This window comes from Zerene cesonia, chromosome 25 (assembly GCF_012273895.1).
Source record: "Zerene cesonia ecotype Mississippi chromosome 25, Zerene_cesonia_1.1, whole genome shotgun sequence".
NCBI classification, from domain to species: Eukaryota; Metazoa; Arthropoda; class Insecta; order Lepidoptera; family Pieridae; genus Zerene; species Zerene cesonia.
In genome coordinates, this window is record NC_052126.1 from 3,632,842 (window position 1) to 3,651,838 (window position 18,997).

The 18,997-nt window shown below is 32.3% G+C and overlaps 1 protein-coding gene across 2 annotated transcripts in view; it reads left to right on the plus strand.

The window, feature by feature from the left end:
* LOC119836696 (laccase-4-like) overlaps positions 1-18,997 on the plus strand; it is a 70,522-nt gene that overhangs the window by 35,414 nt on the left and 16,111 nt on the right. For both annotated transcript variants that reach the window (XM_038362117.1, XM_038362116.1), the window contains exons 2-5: positions 1,182-1,247; positions 13,231-13,853; positions 15,364-15,521; positions 16,046-16,189. In XM_038362117.1, coding sequence (XP_038218045.1) covers positions 1,193-1,247; positions 13,231-13,853; positions 15,364-15,521; positions 16,046-16,189 — 980 coding nt within the window. In that variant the 5' untranslated portion in view covers positions 1,182-1,192. The remainder of the gene's footprint in view (positions 1-1,181; positions 1,248-13,230; positions 13,854-15,363; positions 15,522-16,045; positions 16,190-18,997) is intronic.

Below are 18,997 nucleotides of genomic sequence, written 5' to 3' on the forward strand. Positions count from 1 at the left end.
TTTATTTCCTCACGCTCTCCCGATCTCGAACCCCGACTTATCGATTTGAAGTCCGAGGTTCTCACCACTTAGCCACCAAGATTCACTGATTAAGTTTCTTTATAGAAGTAGCTAATCTTCTGTCAAGTATTAAGGCCTTGTGCTAGACCAAGTTTGTCTTGCTATTCCCTGTAGGAATTCTAGGACTCCTCGCTTCTACGCTCACGCTTGGTTAATATCAAGGTCACGTTCGCTACCCTTTTACAATGCTTTCACCTCTAGATATTGACCTTCTCAAGGTCAAAATAAGCTCATATTCGTTGAAGACCGATATTACGTCACTAGCATCGCCCGTCCTATTGGAACAGATTATAGCATCGGGGGTGATGACGCGAGTCATTATATTAAATTAGTGTTGTCTATCGTAATTATTGTCCATGACGTGTGCATGTTTATGTATTTAATGGTATTGGAATATGTGTAGCAGTATTTATTAAAGGATAACTTATAGATTCAAATACATAATGTACCATTGGTTAGATATGCTCCTTCTAAAATATTTGATTTTGTTTAGATGGTGAAATTTTAATAGATCAAATTTTTTGACAAATTATTAATTTTATTAATATTTCATGTACGATATTATGATTTTTTTATGATATATGTGTTATTTAGGTTTTGATTAATGAAAAAATTATAATTTGTTGATTGATATCTATTATAGGAATCTGAATATATAATCTGAATAAAACAATCTGAATATATTCTATTATAGGAAAATAATGATTTTCAAGTATACAACTAAAAGCAAGTGCGTGATTATCGTATAATTATTTTTTTTATTTCTAACTAGTCTCCAGCCGCGGCTTCGGTCCCGCAGTCAAACGAAACAATAGTGTATCTGTGAGGTTTTCCGGTATAGTTCCCTTTCTCGTCTAAATTACCTGTGTCTGACTGTCTATTTCTAACTCATGCCTAAACTTACTCAACCGATTTGCATGAAATGTAGACATATAGAGTTTAATTGTTTTTTGATCCTGGAAATCCCACAAGAAACGGGTAAAAACTCAAAACTGTCTATTTTTAATGGCCTAAATGTGCGAAACCGCGACGGAAACCCAGTTTCGTATATGTTACGTGAGTTCTGGGTTCAACTTGCATTGTTTATGAAAATAAATGAAATAATGAATTTATTGTTTCAGAATTAATCAACATGTGTCATATATTGGGGAAAAGCGTTCTGTTCTTGGCGTTAGCTGTTAGCGTATGTAAGTATTTTAGTATAACTTCTTATATATTATCTTGAGCTTATTTGTAATTCTATTTGCATACTAAATTTTAACACAGTCATTTAAGCAGTTTTTGTATCATTTGATTATTGCGCCACAATAAAAAACCGACAAGGTTAATGATCAAAGTTAATCTAGTCTAAGGCAAGAAATCAAATTTACTTTATCCTAATAATTAAAGAACTATGCACTTATATTTATTTTTTAATGGAGAATGTAATGTAGAAATATCTTTAAAAAAATTTGCCAACTGTGGTGTTAAGCGTAAAAAATGAAATGAAATATAACTGACTGCAAAAAGAAGGAACTAACTTTAATTTATAACATAGATACTACACGCCTTTGACATTAGTCTTTTTTATTTACTATCTGCACCGCCCGGTTAGTGATGAATCGTAATTGGTATAATGTAAATTTCCTAATTTTTAAGTTGGATCAAACTGCACATGTTGTTCAAATTTGATTTGAATTAGTTGAGTAGTTTAGCAGTCCATCGCAGACAAACAGGACACGTAGTTAAATTATATTTAGATAGGTATATATCCTATATATTATTATATTTTTTTCTTGTTTCGAACTAATAATATAATCTTTATCTATTAGATCGGCAAAACTTTATTCAGATTGTCTTCCGACAAAGGCTTCCGTTAAAGCTTTCATTGTCCCTCTATTACTAGCTAATCTGATCCATTCTGGGCCAGCTATTATTAATTTCATATTGTTTTTCCTATATTTCGTAACTCAAATGTAATAATATTAATAGGACGTTTAAAACACAGAAATAAAATATAATACACACGTCATGTCAATAAAGATTTCATTGTTGTAGTATTTTAGAGATTACAAAGAAACCTTTACCTTGAATAAGATTAGTGTAGATTATTCAAATAAATTATCATAATAATAATTAACACCATGTTTAAAAGACACTTTGTTTGTATACTGGTGTTTTGTTGGCTATATTTAAAAATATGCAAATAGATTTCAATGAACACTATAGATCTTATAACGTCACATATTATTTATATATACCTAACAATGTCGTATAAAGTATACAAGTAGATATATTTCACGCATCACGCACGCAACGTTAGCTGAAAAAAATATTTATACGGAACAAAAATAAGCGTGAAATGTATTTATTTTTATACGTTTACATTTTTTTTGTTAATAACGTTAATGATATTTGCCATGTAAAGGACGAAATGTTCGATTAATTGTGAAGTCTATTTATGTAAAACCATATGGTTTGTGTGGTAAATCATCTACATGTGAAATGTGTTTAAAGCTTCGTGTAAAATAAACACTTTTATCTCTTAAAATATCAGTCTCTTATTGAAATTTATCTAAACCTATCTCGCGCTCTTGAGTTAAACGTCTGTTTGATATATATATATTTTTTTTCTTTTAAACATCCTTGTCCTTATAACATATAAATAAGCATCCGATTTGGTGGATCCATTCAAAAGTAAGGCGCGCATACATTTTGTCCATTAATTTTTAATTAAATTATATAAATCAAAATGTTGTTAATTGATGATTTAATATTGTTCCATTTCCAAATACAATCACGTGCATATGAAATCCGTCTTATTTCGATAGTCCAGTGGCCTGGAAACGGGCTAAGTCCTGCCTAGATTTGTACTAGGGCCAAATAAAGTTGGACAAGCAAACTTGTAACATTGCCAGCAATCTGTGTTCGATATCCTGGGAAATTAGAATTCATGCTAGTTGAAAGATGAAAGGTTAAGCTGCGATATCGTAGATTAAAAATGTTTCCGATCTGATGTCGTAACGGGGCTTAAATGTTCAACAGCTGACCCATGTAACATTTTTCATTGCTGCTCCATTCATATTGACCATGTATTATAGAATATATAGCTTTCCTCGACGTATTATCCACCACAAAAGGAGACATTCTATTCGTATTAGCAGTTCTTTAGATCAGCGCGTTCAACCAAACACTTGTATGTGTGGTTTGTGTGAAGAGTTTGTACTCTTAAACTGCCTATGTGTTATTCCAGTTGTCATTAGACAAACAACAAACTATTAAGCTGTTTATGGTATCTAGCGTCCTATAAGTCGTAAAAAATAGAAATAACATAATAATAATGCTACTAACTTAGAAATATATGTGGTGCAAGTTTAGGCAAAACAATTAAGATCCCTAAGGTATTCAATATCGTTACATACATAGCTTGATATTTTTGTATTTTTCCGGACTGGTTAAATGTACAAAAAAATATTATTTCAATATTTGCGAGTTATTCCTTTGCGACCTACGATGAGAAACATATTAAACGCATGTACTTGAACCGTTCAAAATTGTTACTAGTCAACAAATTTTCACGCCAAACACTAAAAAGAAAAACCTACAAGAACACAGCCCTACGTAATCTCGTGTAAAACGCACAGAAGTTAAAAGTTACTAGCAAGTTCTTTCATTACGCGATAAAATGCTAAAAAAGGAATTTTGTGAGATTGCGAGCCAAATTTGCCATACATTATACCGACGGAATGAGCTGGAATATATTTCTTCATTACCGCGATGAAGGAAATGTAAAATAAGGTAAAGAGAAGAGCATTTTTCGTCGGTCTAGATACGTGTGTGATAGGCGCTATGTAGAAGATAGTACCAGAATTTATTTATTTATTATTTATTTATCTTCTGTATTTTGTATTTTTTATAGAAGTCAAGTATTATGTACCGTTCCTGTGATATTTCCCAGATAAAAACATCGATTTAGTGGATTAGACGTATAGAAGACACACTGAGTTAATTTTTTGCATATACATATAATATTAGTAGGGATTAAAAACTTTAATTTAATTTTAAACGCGATTTATTCATTATATTATTAATCCGACGTTTCAAACATTTTACAGCGAGCGTGGTCACGGAGAGACTGACGCTTTGAAAAGTTTTTAATTTCTAGATGCATTATACTCGCGTAAAATCAAACACACGAAAATACTAATATTAGTAGGGATTAATCATTTATTGTTATAAAACAATAAATAATTTTTCGTATTATTAATACAATCAGAGATACAGAATAAGTTTCAACAACAAACAATTTACCTTTAACGCTAAACTTTTTGTATTCATTATATCAGACCTTAACGGGGATAAACCCAAAACCTGTTAAAATAACCCCTCACATGTAGAAATGCTAAAGATCTAGGTTTTCCCCGTCGCAAGTACTCAGGACATCCCGTAAAGAAACTTGTATTTTATGTGATTACATTCTGATTATTATAAAAAGATTATTTAAAGAACTATACAATATTACTAGATATTGTAAATAATCATCAAATAGTGGTTCTTTTTGTATACTATATACTAGAAGATTTACAAATGTGTTGCTTAGCAACACATTTGGCGATTCATTTTAATTTATATAGATAAAGAGGTTTAATGATATCGTTGTCTATAATTATATTTATAATCATAATAATCATATTATTTACCAGAATGCTAGTATTACAGTTGGTCATATGTAATATAAAAGTATACTTAACATAGATCAAACTATAAAATATAAAATTATCAAAAGAAGTTAATTAATTAATTAACATTAGAAGATAATAACAATGTCAAACTGAAAACATTTAGGTCGCTTACATACAAACTAATCCAATACATAGGAGGAAGTATAATCTATTCCCAAATTAAATAAAGTTGAATTAAGGACTTTTTTAATACATTATAATTTTTTCTTCGTAAGATATATCTGTTCTAACGTGGGAAATTTAAATAATATATTCCGTTTGTTAACTGAGTATACCGTCATAGAATCAATAAAGTAAATGTATTCAAAAGCAATTTCATGAGTTTTGAAAGAAAGTTACAACATGCGGTGGAGATAAAAAATAGCATACCTAATATGCCTCAAATAAAAAACATGCTCTCTAAATTAAGATATTATTACATTGAATTTATTATAATACTAGCTGCGCCCCGTGGTAACCCGCGTAAGTCCGTATCCCGTAGGAATATCGGGATAAAAAGTTGCCTATATGTTATTCCATTTGTCCAGCAGTTTATTCAGTAGTTTTTGCGTCAAATAGTAACAAACACACACACACACACACATCCTTACAAACTTTCGCATTTATAATATTAGTATTATAATATAATAAAGGCTTTATTGTTTCAACGAGAACACACAGTCAAAGCATTTCCAATGATTAATTATGTTAATTATATTTGAATACAAACTGGGTGCTAAGTTGCTGTACTATGACTTACTGCTGGTTCGTCTAGACGTAAGCAGCTTTCATAACCAAGTCTAGACTTTAGCTTATTGGTTTCTATATTTACTTTAATTACAAAAAGCTTGTTGGGGGAAATATCTTAGACAATGCGGTTTATTGTTGTATGCGTTAAACGGATTTCAGTTTCTCAAATACCATAGTTTTATTATTTTCTTAATAGAATGTCTTCGTAAAATTTAGTAAATTTGGTACTAAATTTTATTTGATTTTTGTATTGTATTCTCGAAAACTTATGGGGGCGTAATTTGTGTCGTTATGTCTTTTATTTATTTTTTTTATCTTTTAAATGTTTTTAAACAAAGAAAGACGTTATCAATTTTATATGAGTTTAATACCTCATTCCATTTTACTGCATGAACAGATTTTTATAATTCTTATTTTTTTGAGCTGGTACATGCCACGTGATCCCATTTTAATATGATGTAGTTCTCATAGTAATAGTTTTTGTTAAAAATAATTATTAATTACAATCGTTTTATTTCGTAGCTACAGACAAGCGATGCGATGCGAATTTATCGTTATTCTTCCATGAAATTGTGCAATCCTTGTGTTATCATAACTTCTTATAATAAAATCCGCTGCAGTGATTATCTTAATGATATAAAATCCTTAAGTTTTTATGTATTTACAACATTTGCTATACGGGCAAATGACTTCTGATAACTAATTTCAAGATTGGATTACTAATGCATACCAATGAAATAAAAAGAAAGTAAAAATTGAGATCATAATATTTTTTATGACCACAATATGTTTATTACATAAGTAACTGAAAATTTCTTTTACAACTGCTGTTCTGTATCGGAGTAGAAAATATCGTTCTTAAGATAATATTAATAACATATTTTAGTATGTTCAAGTAAGTTTTCTTCCTTTAACTAGTAAAGCGGAAAAAAGACAATTTAGAAGTAAAAGGATTAACAGGATGAACTAAATTCAGAGAAATTCCGAGTTAGATTTGTCGTAAAAGTGAAATAATTTATAGCAAATCCTTCTACGATCGAGTACGCTGGCATCGCGTCGATTGCGAAAAATAACACGTGATCGAGATGTTATGATACTTGCAATATGTTTGCTTTAATAATTTAGAGCTTGTATGCTATATTTTGAGTGTAATGTTATGAGATATTTATGTGGTTTCATATAGATTTTATGCATTATGTGTTTATTTCTTAAATATGTTGCAAGGAGTTATAAAATTATGTTATATAGCGTATGTTAAGTGGTACTTATGGTCATTCAATAGACTTCTATATTAATATTTTTACTGTTGTAGTTCTTCTGTAAATATCCTCGTATGAAAATTATTTAAGGCTCGATGGCGTGATATAGACTGTTATTTATTAATAATTGTATCGACATAATATATGTTATAGTGATTGAAAATTCATTCGGCATGCAAAAAGTGTTATTATTTTGTATTCTTAACATTTGTTGTTTCTTGTATGTACGAATGACGAGCATTTAAATGCTAAACTTGAACATTAACATGTTGAAATCAAACCGTCACAGAAACCTAAATGTATTCGCTGTTTGACCCACTTTGGGCTCGCCACCACAAACGGCAGGTCAGGAATGAAATTTGTGAGAGTTAGCTGAAGTTAAAGACGAGGCAAAGTTTCTTGGACCAATTTCAACAAGGTTTTAGATTTTACGATACAGTAAAAATATTGGACAAAACCGAGGGTATCTATAACGTTCTGTCATTCATAATATATTATAAAAAATACCTGGCATCGGAAAAGTTAAGGGTATAATTATAAGCTTGATAAAAACTTTGGTTACTGTGGTTTACAGTCAGTTTTATTTCGCCGACTTCAAGTAATTGATTTGTTCAGAGTTTCTCTTTTTACTTTCTTTGTTTAGATATAAATACTTAGATTCTGTTACTGTAAAAAGGATCATTATGGTGTCCATCATCCCCATTGATCGAATGAAATAGAATCTTCTGTGAGGGTGTCTGAAACTTCTTGCGCGCAAGCGTGATCCAATTTACACCAGGGTCTCATAGGAATCTCGTTCGTTAGCGGTATTCAGTTAAAACTTTTGGAAACTGTTACGTTGTTTACACATACCGGTAACTAGATGGCGCCAGTTAGATCATGGTTTGTTGAAATTCACTTTGTTGTTTAATCTGGAATTTATGTTAGTTGTTGTTTGTTTGGTTGGATGCCATAAGGCGCTTACAAATTTAATGGAAAAACAATTTAGTTGCATGCACGTTAGACCACATTATTGCTTAATGTTTTAGTGGTAGGGAAGCAGTTTCAATGCTTTGATATTTGTTTCATCTCTTGTATTAACAAGAGAGAGAGAGAGAACTTCGTAGAGATGTTGCATCTCTCTGCATATTTTACCGAATTTACCACAGAGCATTCAGCTCTGAAGAACTGTTCGGAACAATACCAGCTGCTGAATTTCACCTCCGTACGACACGCCACAAGCTAAAATATCATTGTCACCATCTGGATACGTGGCGATCATCCACAGTGCGCTTTAGGAGGAACTTTTTACCGCGCACTACTCCTCTGTGGAACGATCTACCCGCTTCAGCATTTCCGAACCACTATGACTTGGGTCTCTTCAAGAATAGAGCGTACTCTTCCCTTAAAGGCCGGCAACACTCCCGCAACTCTCCAGGTTGCGTGGACGCCTATGGGCGGCGTTAATCTCCGGTGACGCGCCTGCTCGTTTGCCCGCTATTATATAAAAAAAAAAAAAAAAAAAAACAAGGTATCGTAAATGTTTATTATGTTTTATGAATATTATTATTATGAAAACATTTTATCTTTCACGTTTGTCTTTTATCTCTTAGTTATTTCAATGACAATACACTTAAATAAGAAATATTCAAAATTAAACTACCTACTACTACTACTAACCTAGTCGTAGTTTAGTAAGAGTCCCTTAAAGTGTAATTTCTTGTCATTGTTATATAGCACTAAGCGTTTCGTTACTTATTAACACATTTTGTTACATAAAAATACCTAATTAGAATACATTTACAGAACTAGATACTTTTCAATGCTTCAACTAACATTGTATGATGTGGTGATCATAACATGGCGGTAAGAAGACCTAAAACAATTGGTATACTTATAGGCCGTATCCGATTGTGTCAAAGCCACAAAGTAAGAACATCAAGCTATCGTTATATATACAATATTTGTCAAAGTATCAAAAGGTTTAAAGCCATCAATACAGAAGATGAATGCTACGATTAAGTCGGACAAGTCTGTACACGCCTGATTGGTAGTGTACCGACTGCAACACGACATCCGATGGAAATGTGGGTATTCACTGTTATTTTGTATTCTCTATGGTTTGCGATTTTGGTCGGATACACTGTCGGTACGATTTGAATGTGTCTTCATTCATAAATAAATTATTGCGATTGGCAATTGGGTCTTTCCAAATACCAATAATTTATTTTGTAGTATAATAGATATATTTGGCTCAATATCAAATTCGACTACACTGAAACACAAATGAGAAAAATCTATTAATCGCTCAAGTAACAACACAATATTAAAATTCAAAAGCAAAATGGCAAATCCTTCTTCCTTCCTACTAATATTATAAATGCGAAAGTTTGTAAGAATATGTGTGTGTTAGTTGCTCTTTCACGCAAAAACTACTGAACCGATTGCAATGAAATTTGGCACGTAGACAACTGGACAACTGGAATAACATATAGACAATTTTTATTCCGGTTTTCCTACGGGATACGCACTTACGCGAGTGAAACCGCGGGGCGCAACTAGTAAGCTCATAAAACTTAAGATCAATTCACGAAGGACGCAAAAATCACCAAGGACATCCTATTTCCATAGCGATATTATAAAATTCCCGAAATTCAACATGTCCAGAGCTACCTTCGTCATAACACTGTCCACTTGTCACCCGTCCCATTCGAAACGCAATCAACTTCAACGTCCATCAACGATAGATTCATCACAGCTCCAAACCAGGCCATTACCCAGTGTTTAGGCCATAGCGTGTCGTAACATTCAATCGAGTCCTTCGCATCAGTTGAGCTGAAATTGAGAAGGATTATTGAATTTAGCCGCCGCTCGAAATGTTTCCTTTATTGAACAAAGAGATCGCTTATAATGGCTTTTCGGTTCGTACATTCCGGCTATTGTTGAAATGGTATAACGTGCTGGTAATTCAGGCTTAGGACTTGGGCTATAGGTGGTTCCATAGGTGATTGTTTTGTGAGATTCGAGTAAGTTCTTCTATGAATTAGGTTACACTATTTCTTCTACGTAGTAATAAGGGGTCTTAAAAGCTGGCATTATAACAACTGCTTATAAATACTATTGTGTTTGAAAAAGTCAAGATATGGTTCACATCCTTCGGTTATCGGTTTTTTACATACAAATAAATCAGTTCTCTGTATCTCGCCAGACTGTGTTTTTTTGTCTACATCGGAGATTGCTTGTCTGTATCGTTGACGTGCGTTCACGTACCAATGAGACGTTATACATATAACTACACTTGAATATTAATCTCTTATACTGTTTTGTACTAAAGAAATTGGACAATCCGGATGTACATTAAACAAGAACAATCAATACAAACTTTAAGGATATTTCAATCGATATTATTTATCCTCATAACAAAAGATTTACCAAACTTATGTAAACAAAGTAACCCATTATAAACAAGACCGTTTATAAAGCTAAAACTATTAATCATAATATAAAAGCAAGGTCGCAAGGGATGTATAACAGTTTCACCTTTTTCAATTTCGCTCAGGTATTTTTGACGGCCTAAATGAATACCGTTTTCGGTATGATACCTTCGTTAGAACCCTTATTATAGAAACAATTTGGAAAGTGACTACGGCTGCCTGTGAAATAATTTTGTAAACATAAAAACCGAAACTCCCTGTGTATGTATTCTCGGGCACTTTTGGTCGTTTTGGGTTTTGATCCCAAAGCTTTCATGCTTTTGGTAGTGAAGTTTGACTTAAAAATTGTATAGAAATATATACATAATTTTATACGCTAATTGAGATGGCAATTTAATGTGTTGCCTTTTTTTATAGTCTATGGTGATTTTAGGTCTATATCTTAAAATTTATTCGTCTCAGGCAAAATCATGTTTGTATAACTGAAAAGTTTTTTTAAGGGAGGAGTTTTATGCAACCCGGAGTTCAAACAAACATGTAACTAAATTTCATTAAGTTAATAATACCCTGCACTTATCAATTTTAAGCCACCCAACCATCATTCTCCATTAACATATGATCTGTATTTGAAAATATTAACCATAAACGTACATTTAACGATAAGTACCCTACATACAAGGATGTATGTTAATACAAATTTGAGAACCGGTGCGTGATCTATCATCTTATGTAATTTTCCATCGATATAACATAATCCACTTACCTCCGTAAAAAAATATGACTCAATTTTGTTTCGATGTCGTAGTAAGCGCTTAATCTTGTATCTATTGTTGGTTCAATAAAAAAACATTCCGTTAATGAACAACCAAGGTCATCGCTGGTACCGATCCATTCATTTTGTTTATCTTTTTATACAATTTATTGATTTTGCAACGATATCGTTCAACTTCTCCGCTATGGCAAGTATGCAAACATATAAATTTCATAACCTCTGTCAACCTCATATGTTCCTAGCCTCTGTCCCTGTACTACAAAACTCGCAGCGACAGGAGTTGTCGAGCCACGGACGATTTGACAGCAAATTGCGTACGAAATACTGACAGATAATAATGTTTTTCTATCGTAATTTTAATTGCACGGAACAGATAAAAGAGGTAAGGTAACAGTTCCTGATTTATATTAGCGCGTGTGTCGCTGATTCTCTCACTGTATATTCCCAATTCTCGTAACGAACGCTCTATAATGCGTACTCCCTAGTTAGATGGTGCCAATGCCTCGCAAGCAATCTATGATTTTCCGTCTATTTGTAATAATGCCGATTTTGTAAACATACTTACACATTGACATATAAAGGAGGCTGTAACCTCTTTTATGTATTCTGTGATTATTGTTATAGTTTATATTTCTTATCTTGTTTTATACATGGCCTACTATATCTGGTAAAGTTATGATCATTCGAAAACGCAACCGACAGCTGGCCTCTAATTTAATTATAACGCTATTAAATAAACCTTTCTAAGTTTCCGTAACATTTCAAATAAAATGACCGAAATGATTTATCGCTTTAAAGATTCTGTGAAAAGAGGAATTACTGTCAGACACTGTTTAATTTAAAATTGTATTCACGGTGGATTTAAAAGAATATCAGAATACCCGAGTAGAGAAAGGTCGTAATATATCTAGATAAAGCGCGTCAAGCTAAAATCTGGATGGATTATGGAAAATTGCCTTGGTGGCTGTATCGAGCAGTCGGCCAATTTTGCTGGAGATAAATGATTAGCTTTCCACAGCATGTGGGAAAATTACGCACTGTGAATAGGGAATGAAAATCAGCCAGCGAAATGTGTGCTCAGATCTCATGTGGCTGCAATAAGACAATAAGATACATTGCGTGTCCGTGGGATGCATAAATGTTTGATAATAAAAATATAACTATTTTGTCGTTGATAATTAATATGAACTAGACTAGTTTAAATACAGCCGATTTCTTGTCTTGAGTTTTTCGAAAACATTTCACATTTAGAAGTAATAAGACTGAATTCCTCTGTTTAATTTGTTTAAATATTAATATCATACAGTTGAATATAATGCCCTCTTACGTATCTTATGTATTACGATTGGCACAACATAAAATGGCGTGCATTATTTGTGATCATTAATCTTGGTGTAACAGATGTTTTTTGTGGTATAATCATAATATATGTACTTATTATGAGTGGTTATTTACGTATCAATGCTGAAATAAACAATTTGATGGAAACTAAAAACACGCACCATAAGTACATATTAATACTAATAGCTAAAGGACCTTTAGCTGTTTCTATTTAAAGATAATGTAGCCTCTGAAAATAATGAAAATGTATGTTTTAATACGCTCATAGAATAGATAATATTGATAGATGACTGCAATAATTAATAAAAAGTCACGTAGTAATTGACCGATATTTATCTTACGCTGATGACAATAGTTTCTTAGAACGTTGTGTAAATGGATTTTACGTGTTCATTGAGAATTATTGAAAATAATAAGACATTCGAGTGATTAACAATTTGTATTAAAATTAATGGTCTTTAAGGTTATACTGAGTCACAGCTTCCTAGTATTTAATAAGCAAGTTCACAAGTTGAATAGGAGATCATTAGGAAAACAGTTATGCAACAAATTTTATTAAACTCATAACTATTATTTTACAATTTTTGTATTGCTATTTTTACAATTGTCAGTTTTATTAAGGAAACCTTACGGGTTGGAAATATTATTATTATATAAGTTTACAATTTTATCAATATAAAGAATAGAAAAATATAATCGAAAATGTAAAACCGACCAAAATTGTGGCGAAGACCGAATCGTCATTTGAATGCTGCCTTATGATCATTTTTTATCTATATACCTACCTTATATTTTTTAAACATACCAGTTTTTCATGCTCTATCACAAAAACTATAATTCCTAGCAACACCCGCGCCCGTTTTATACCTGTGCATCTAGATTTAATTTAAATTGTATATTAAGATAATCTAATTAAATTAAAACATTTGTTTCAGATGCAAAAGGAGTAGTTGTTCAATCACCTATAGAAACCACAACAGATTTTGTATTAGAAACAACGTTAAATGACCAAATCGTTGAAGAAAACGCTAGAAATACAGACACAAAACAGAACAATACTAAGCAAGTAACTACAGAAGAATCGCCAGACATAAAAGTTCTTGACGATAATACGCCTAAGGTTCTAGAAAGTGCATCGAAAGTTCTATTTCCAATTGTATCTAACGATTCTTTTAATGACCTCAAATATCAAGTGAAGAGAAGGAATACAACAACAGTTGCAGCACCGAAAGTACAATACAATGAACCAAAGAAACCTACAGCAACTGCCAGGCATATGGTGAAAAAGAACGAATTCAGAGCTCACGTGCAATACGATGAAGTAACTGGTGAATTGATTAGCGGTGAACATCCCTGTTTAAGAGAATGCAAAGAAGGCGAGGAGCCAATGATATGCTATTACCATTTCAACTTAGAATGGTATCAGACTATGAGCAAAGCTTGCTATGATTGTCCGTATAATGAAACGGATTGTGACAGAATTGATTGTATTCCAGCGGACGGTATGAGCAGGCCGCTTACTGTGGTTAATAGGAAAATGCCTGGACCAGCTATAGAGGTAATTAGATTATATTTGTATCTATATCATTTATATAGTATCTATATTATATATATAACGGACCTTATAGTTTCTACGATTCGACATCATAGTTTCTGTCAGTTATTTTGTTTTTCTCGCAGTATATCCGAACAATGTGAATTGCGATCGTTTACTTAATATAAATAAAACAGAAGTAGACGTTTTTATTGATTAAATTATTACATAAACAATAACGGCTTCTTATAAAATATAAAATAAATTATAGCTATTCATAGAATCACGTGTTTAAAACAAAAAGCCATTAAATTAAGGTAAAAAAATCTTGATTCATTCTGATGTGTGTAGTAATCAACTTACTTTTTTATACATTTAAATAATGAGTCTGTCAGGAAACGTGTTAAAAAATTTAAGTAAGAACTGCAAAACTGGTTAGCGATAACTACTTAAATGTTCACCCAATAAAAGCTTTTTATGTGAACAAAGTAATATTTGTTTTGTGACTCACGCTGTAACTATGGGGTTATGTTAACGGTAAATCGAGATATTAATTAAAAACATGTCGATTTTTACCATCTGACATGTAGAAAACAATCTCCTTATCCTAACGATTTTGAAAAACAGAAGTAATATTGAATATTCTAACATGTTAAAGTGATGATATACAAATAGAAACTCCATTTTACTATAGATGGTGTGGTTTTTAAAAGACGTATTTTTAATAATTATATTAATTCCCGTGAAACATTTTTTTAATGTAATATTCGTTTTAAGTATAATTTATATGTATCTTTATTAAGATTATTAATTGAAAAAATTATAATATATCTATTATTTTGTAAATTTGTATAAAAATAAATTAATTCGCCGTGCAAAATATTCTTAATAATAAAAATTATCATAAATTTTTTAATTATTCTTGTCCATTGTTAAAATGCAAGTTCTTGAAAACAACACTTAAGATATATAAAACTTGAAAGTATTGCTACATTTTTATAATAATTCTTCAATGTTCTGAGATTTTTTATTTACATTCGTAGACGTCTAACGTCTATCTGATACAGACCTACTAGGTACTCTATTATAATATTAATATGTAACATAGAAAACAGACACTATACAATTGAGTGTAGAGTTTTGATAAGTTTTTAATTAAACAAAAGGCATGTGATTAGATTCGTCTTAAATCCGACAAAACGCTCGTATAGGACTTCTCTTTTATGTAATAGCGGGCAACTGAGCTGGTGGTTCGCTGAATGGTAAGCGATCACCACCACCCATGAACATTAGCAGAGGTAGTGCCTCTGCGATTGCGCTGCACACTTTAATGGGTATGGGATAAGGAAAGGATTGACGACATTGAGGAATAGAAAACGGGCCTCGGGCTTCCAGTAGCATGCTTCTATTTCATGCGGTTTTCTGTGGGGGTGTGGTACTTCTCCGATGCGAGCTGGCCCAATTATTAGCGAAACATTCTCGAACACATGAAAAAAAGATGTTCTATTAATTATTTTAACGTTATCCTTGACAGGTTTGTCAGCACGATCGTATAATAGTGGACGTTGAGAATGATCTAATGACTGAAGGCACCACGGTACACTGGCACGGCCAGCATCAACGAGGCACGCCGTACATGGATGGAACACCTTATATCACACAATGCCCGATCTTGCCGGAAACTACTTTTAGGTATGTGGTTTAGAAGTATTGCTTCGTTCACTGTATATTTCTGATTGATAACAATATTAAGTTAATAAAATAGTTATGATAAGTACATAATCACAACGTTAAACATTTCTTTATTATTATTGTATATCTTGATTATTAATTTAATAAATAAATTAACTCAATATTATTTTGGCACGTATATGAAACGATTCTAAATTATATTGGTAATTGTTTTGAATATCGTGTACAATTTTTAAAAACCTATTTGATATTTTTCAGAAATTCTTGTAATTGTTTCTTGTGTCTGTTTAATGTCCAAATAAATAAATATATAGTATTTTCTTGTGTTTGATTTTACGCGAGTATTATATATTTAGAAATTAAAAACTTTTTAACGGATCTCAAACGACTGGAAACTGTGTCTTCCCGTGACCACGCTCGCTGTAAAGTGTTCGAAACGTCGGGTTAATAATATAATGAATAAATCGCGTTCAAAATCCGTTAAAAAGTTTTTAATTTCTAAATAGATATATTGTTGTATCTAGGTACCAATTCAACGCATCAGAGGCGGGCACGCATTTCTGGCATTCGCACTCGGGCATGCAGCGCGCGGACGGCGCGGCCGGCGCGTTCGTCATCCGCAAGCCGAAGTCGCAGGACCCGCATAGGGACATGTACGATTACGATAGGTACGTGTAAACTAAAGTACCAATCCCAAAAAAATACGATGAATACAACCTTTCAACAAATAGCAATACTTGCATAATGTTTAATATACAAAGAAAAGACACTCGCGCTCGCACTCGCGTATAGAACAAACCTGATTTTCTATTATATTTTGATGTTAAAAAATTCGCATTTGGTAGATTTTCATTTGTTTGTGCTGTGGACGTAGCTTCGTTCCAAATTTCAAGGTTCTGAGTTCTGATTAGCAAAGATGTTGTTTGTATATTTATCGACAAATTATTCTAAATAGAAAAAATGTGATCAAATTGTTACGGAAAAGATCTGATACATCTATAATCTCATATATCATAATGTAAGTTTGTAGATACAAGATTATCTATCTGATTATTCAAAGTAGTATTAGATAAGCGATCTCAGACGATTCGAAATCTCCAAAACAATGCTATCACGCTGTCGAAATACCCCCTACAACTATCTATACAAATAATCTTGCGCCATATTTTAACATAAACTCTTACACGTGTTAGAACGTCCATACAAATATTTTTTTCATTTAGATAAAATGCGCGTGCTAAGGTATTCGTTGCTAAGCTCCTCCGGCACTAATTTTTGTGGTTCGGTTTTTGTGTAGGTACGTATATTAGGTAGATCTGTGAACATATGTATTCGAGAACTATTCCTTATACTCCTACCCCAAGATATAAAGTCGTTCTGCTAGAACAATGTTTACCTAGTCAGCTTGTATATATATGAAGGTAGAGAAAACATTAAAGTTTTCATTTTATTGGTATGTTTTTTTTATATAATCAACACACGTTTGACCACAATCCCGCCAGATGGGAAACGGCGATGTGGTCTGCTTAGGTACACGTCTGCCTAGAAGGTGCCAATATACACAAGCTAATATTAATAAGCTTTTCCTTTTCTTGCATCTGGAAAAAACGAATAGTTAAAAAACGAACGTGACTCGGGACGCTCGACAGAAGTAACTAAACCTTAATACGGCTAGCGCTCTGGGTTGGAATGAGAGAGTTGCAGCCTGCCTACCACTGCTATATGCGGGAAGCAAGGCCGTAACCCGTTACGTAACGCAGCGGTTTACCCCACGAAAAATGCGCTATAAAAATCCCCACAGTATAAGTTCAAAAAAACCCAGCGGCCAGCGGAGAGGAACTGGGACGAGCATCGAGTCATATATGGGACGAGTCATGTTTACATTATTTCTTTTTTTTTTTGGTTTTTCATTTGAATCATTAATGTTCCGTTATAATACCGGTAGAATATATATTTAAATTTATGGGCGATCGCCTACGTCATGCGCTGGTGTATTTACATTTTTGCACGTAATTAAGACAAAAAATTTGTATTTTCGTATCTCGATTTAATTCAATATTCGCGAATTTATTACTTTATCGGACTTTTAAGTGACATTAGGCAGTTTTGATTTTAATGTCATAAATAATGCCAGATAATAACGACAGTAATTAGAAATATATGTTTGTTTTATTCATTTATCGTTGAAAACAAATGGCATGAAATAATTATTATTAAAAAACTGAATCGCCTTCAAATTAGAACTAGACCAAATTTAAATGGGACCACATGGCAGGCTTTCAAATAAAGAATCATAAAAACTAATTTATCCAGTGAAAAGTTATGAAACATAAAGAAATGCACTCCAATTGATAACCTCTTTCTTTTTGAAAGTAGTTGTTGGTTGAAAAGTAGGCATGTTAATTATTCAATATATAATATATCATTCGGCAAAGATACGATAAAAAATCTATCATATTATAATAACGAATTCTATGCGCTTTTGTAAAACTTATATCAAAGGCTGACTTTGTGCTTTGTGATTAAAACTTTTGTTTTAAAACTTTGTTATCGCAATTCTTTTGTTATCTGTGAATGATAAAAATGTAATCAGCAATGTTTTATTAAAAAAAAAAAATAACGCACTTTGTTTTGGTAAGAGCAGGAAGCCGAGTGGAACATGGGTCGCCTGGTGGTAAGCGATAAGCAGCGCTCATAAACATTTGCAGAGACCTACCTCTGCAGAATTATTGGATGTAATTTAAGTCAACATTTTTCTTTGATTTGTTTAATTACATAGAAAATCATATATGTATCCAAAGCAAATCATGTGCAGGTAATTAGTTCAGTAGCAACAAAGTTCAAATCGAAATATTCTTCTAATTACCTCTTAGTTGCAATTACATATTCATAAAAATACTAGATAAGCTAATGAGTTGATCAATAGATATTATATTATAATATGTAACTTAGTATCTAACCTTATTAATTTTTAATAGTAATTTTTGACCCTTAAAATCTTACATTCACAATGTTAGTTACCAAACTCCTCTGAAACGGCTGGACCGATTCTTATGAAATTTTGTGTGCATATTGGGTATGTCTGAGAATCGGCCAACATCTATTTTTCATACCCCTAAATAATAACAGTAAGGCAGACGGATTTTACGAAGATTACGTATCTTCCGCTCTCAAAAATACATCACATTTCATACAATAACTCTTTTTGAGGAATTTCAACATTTATTTAAATTTATTTACTTATTCAACTCATATATATTTTTTTCTAAATGTTTAGCAAATTTTACTCACAAAGTTTATTTTCTATATCTAGTCTGCTATAAATCTCCGTTTCTAATAAAATCACGTGGCTACGCTCACATCACATGCGACGCGGTACCGGTTTGCTAATGTTACTAACCTTATAGTCCGGTCAATTTAGACCAAAAAATGAGGGTGAAGTTACATAAAGTCCCAACAAGCTGAATTTCTGTGAA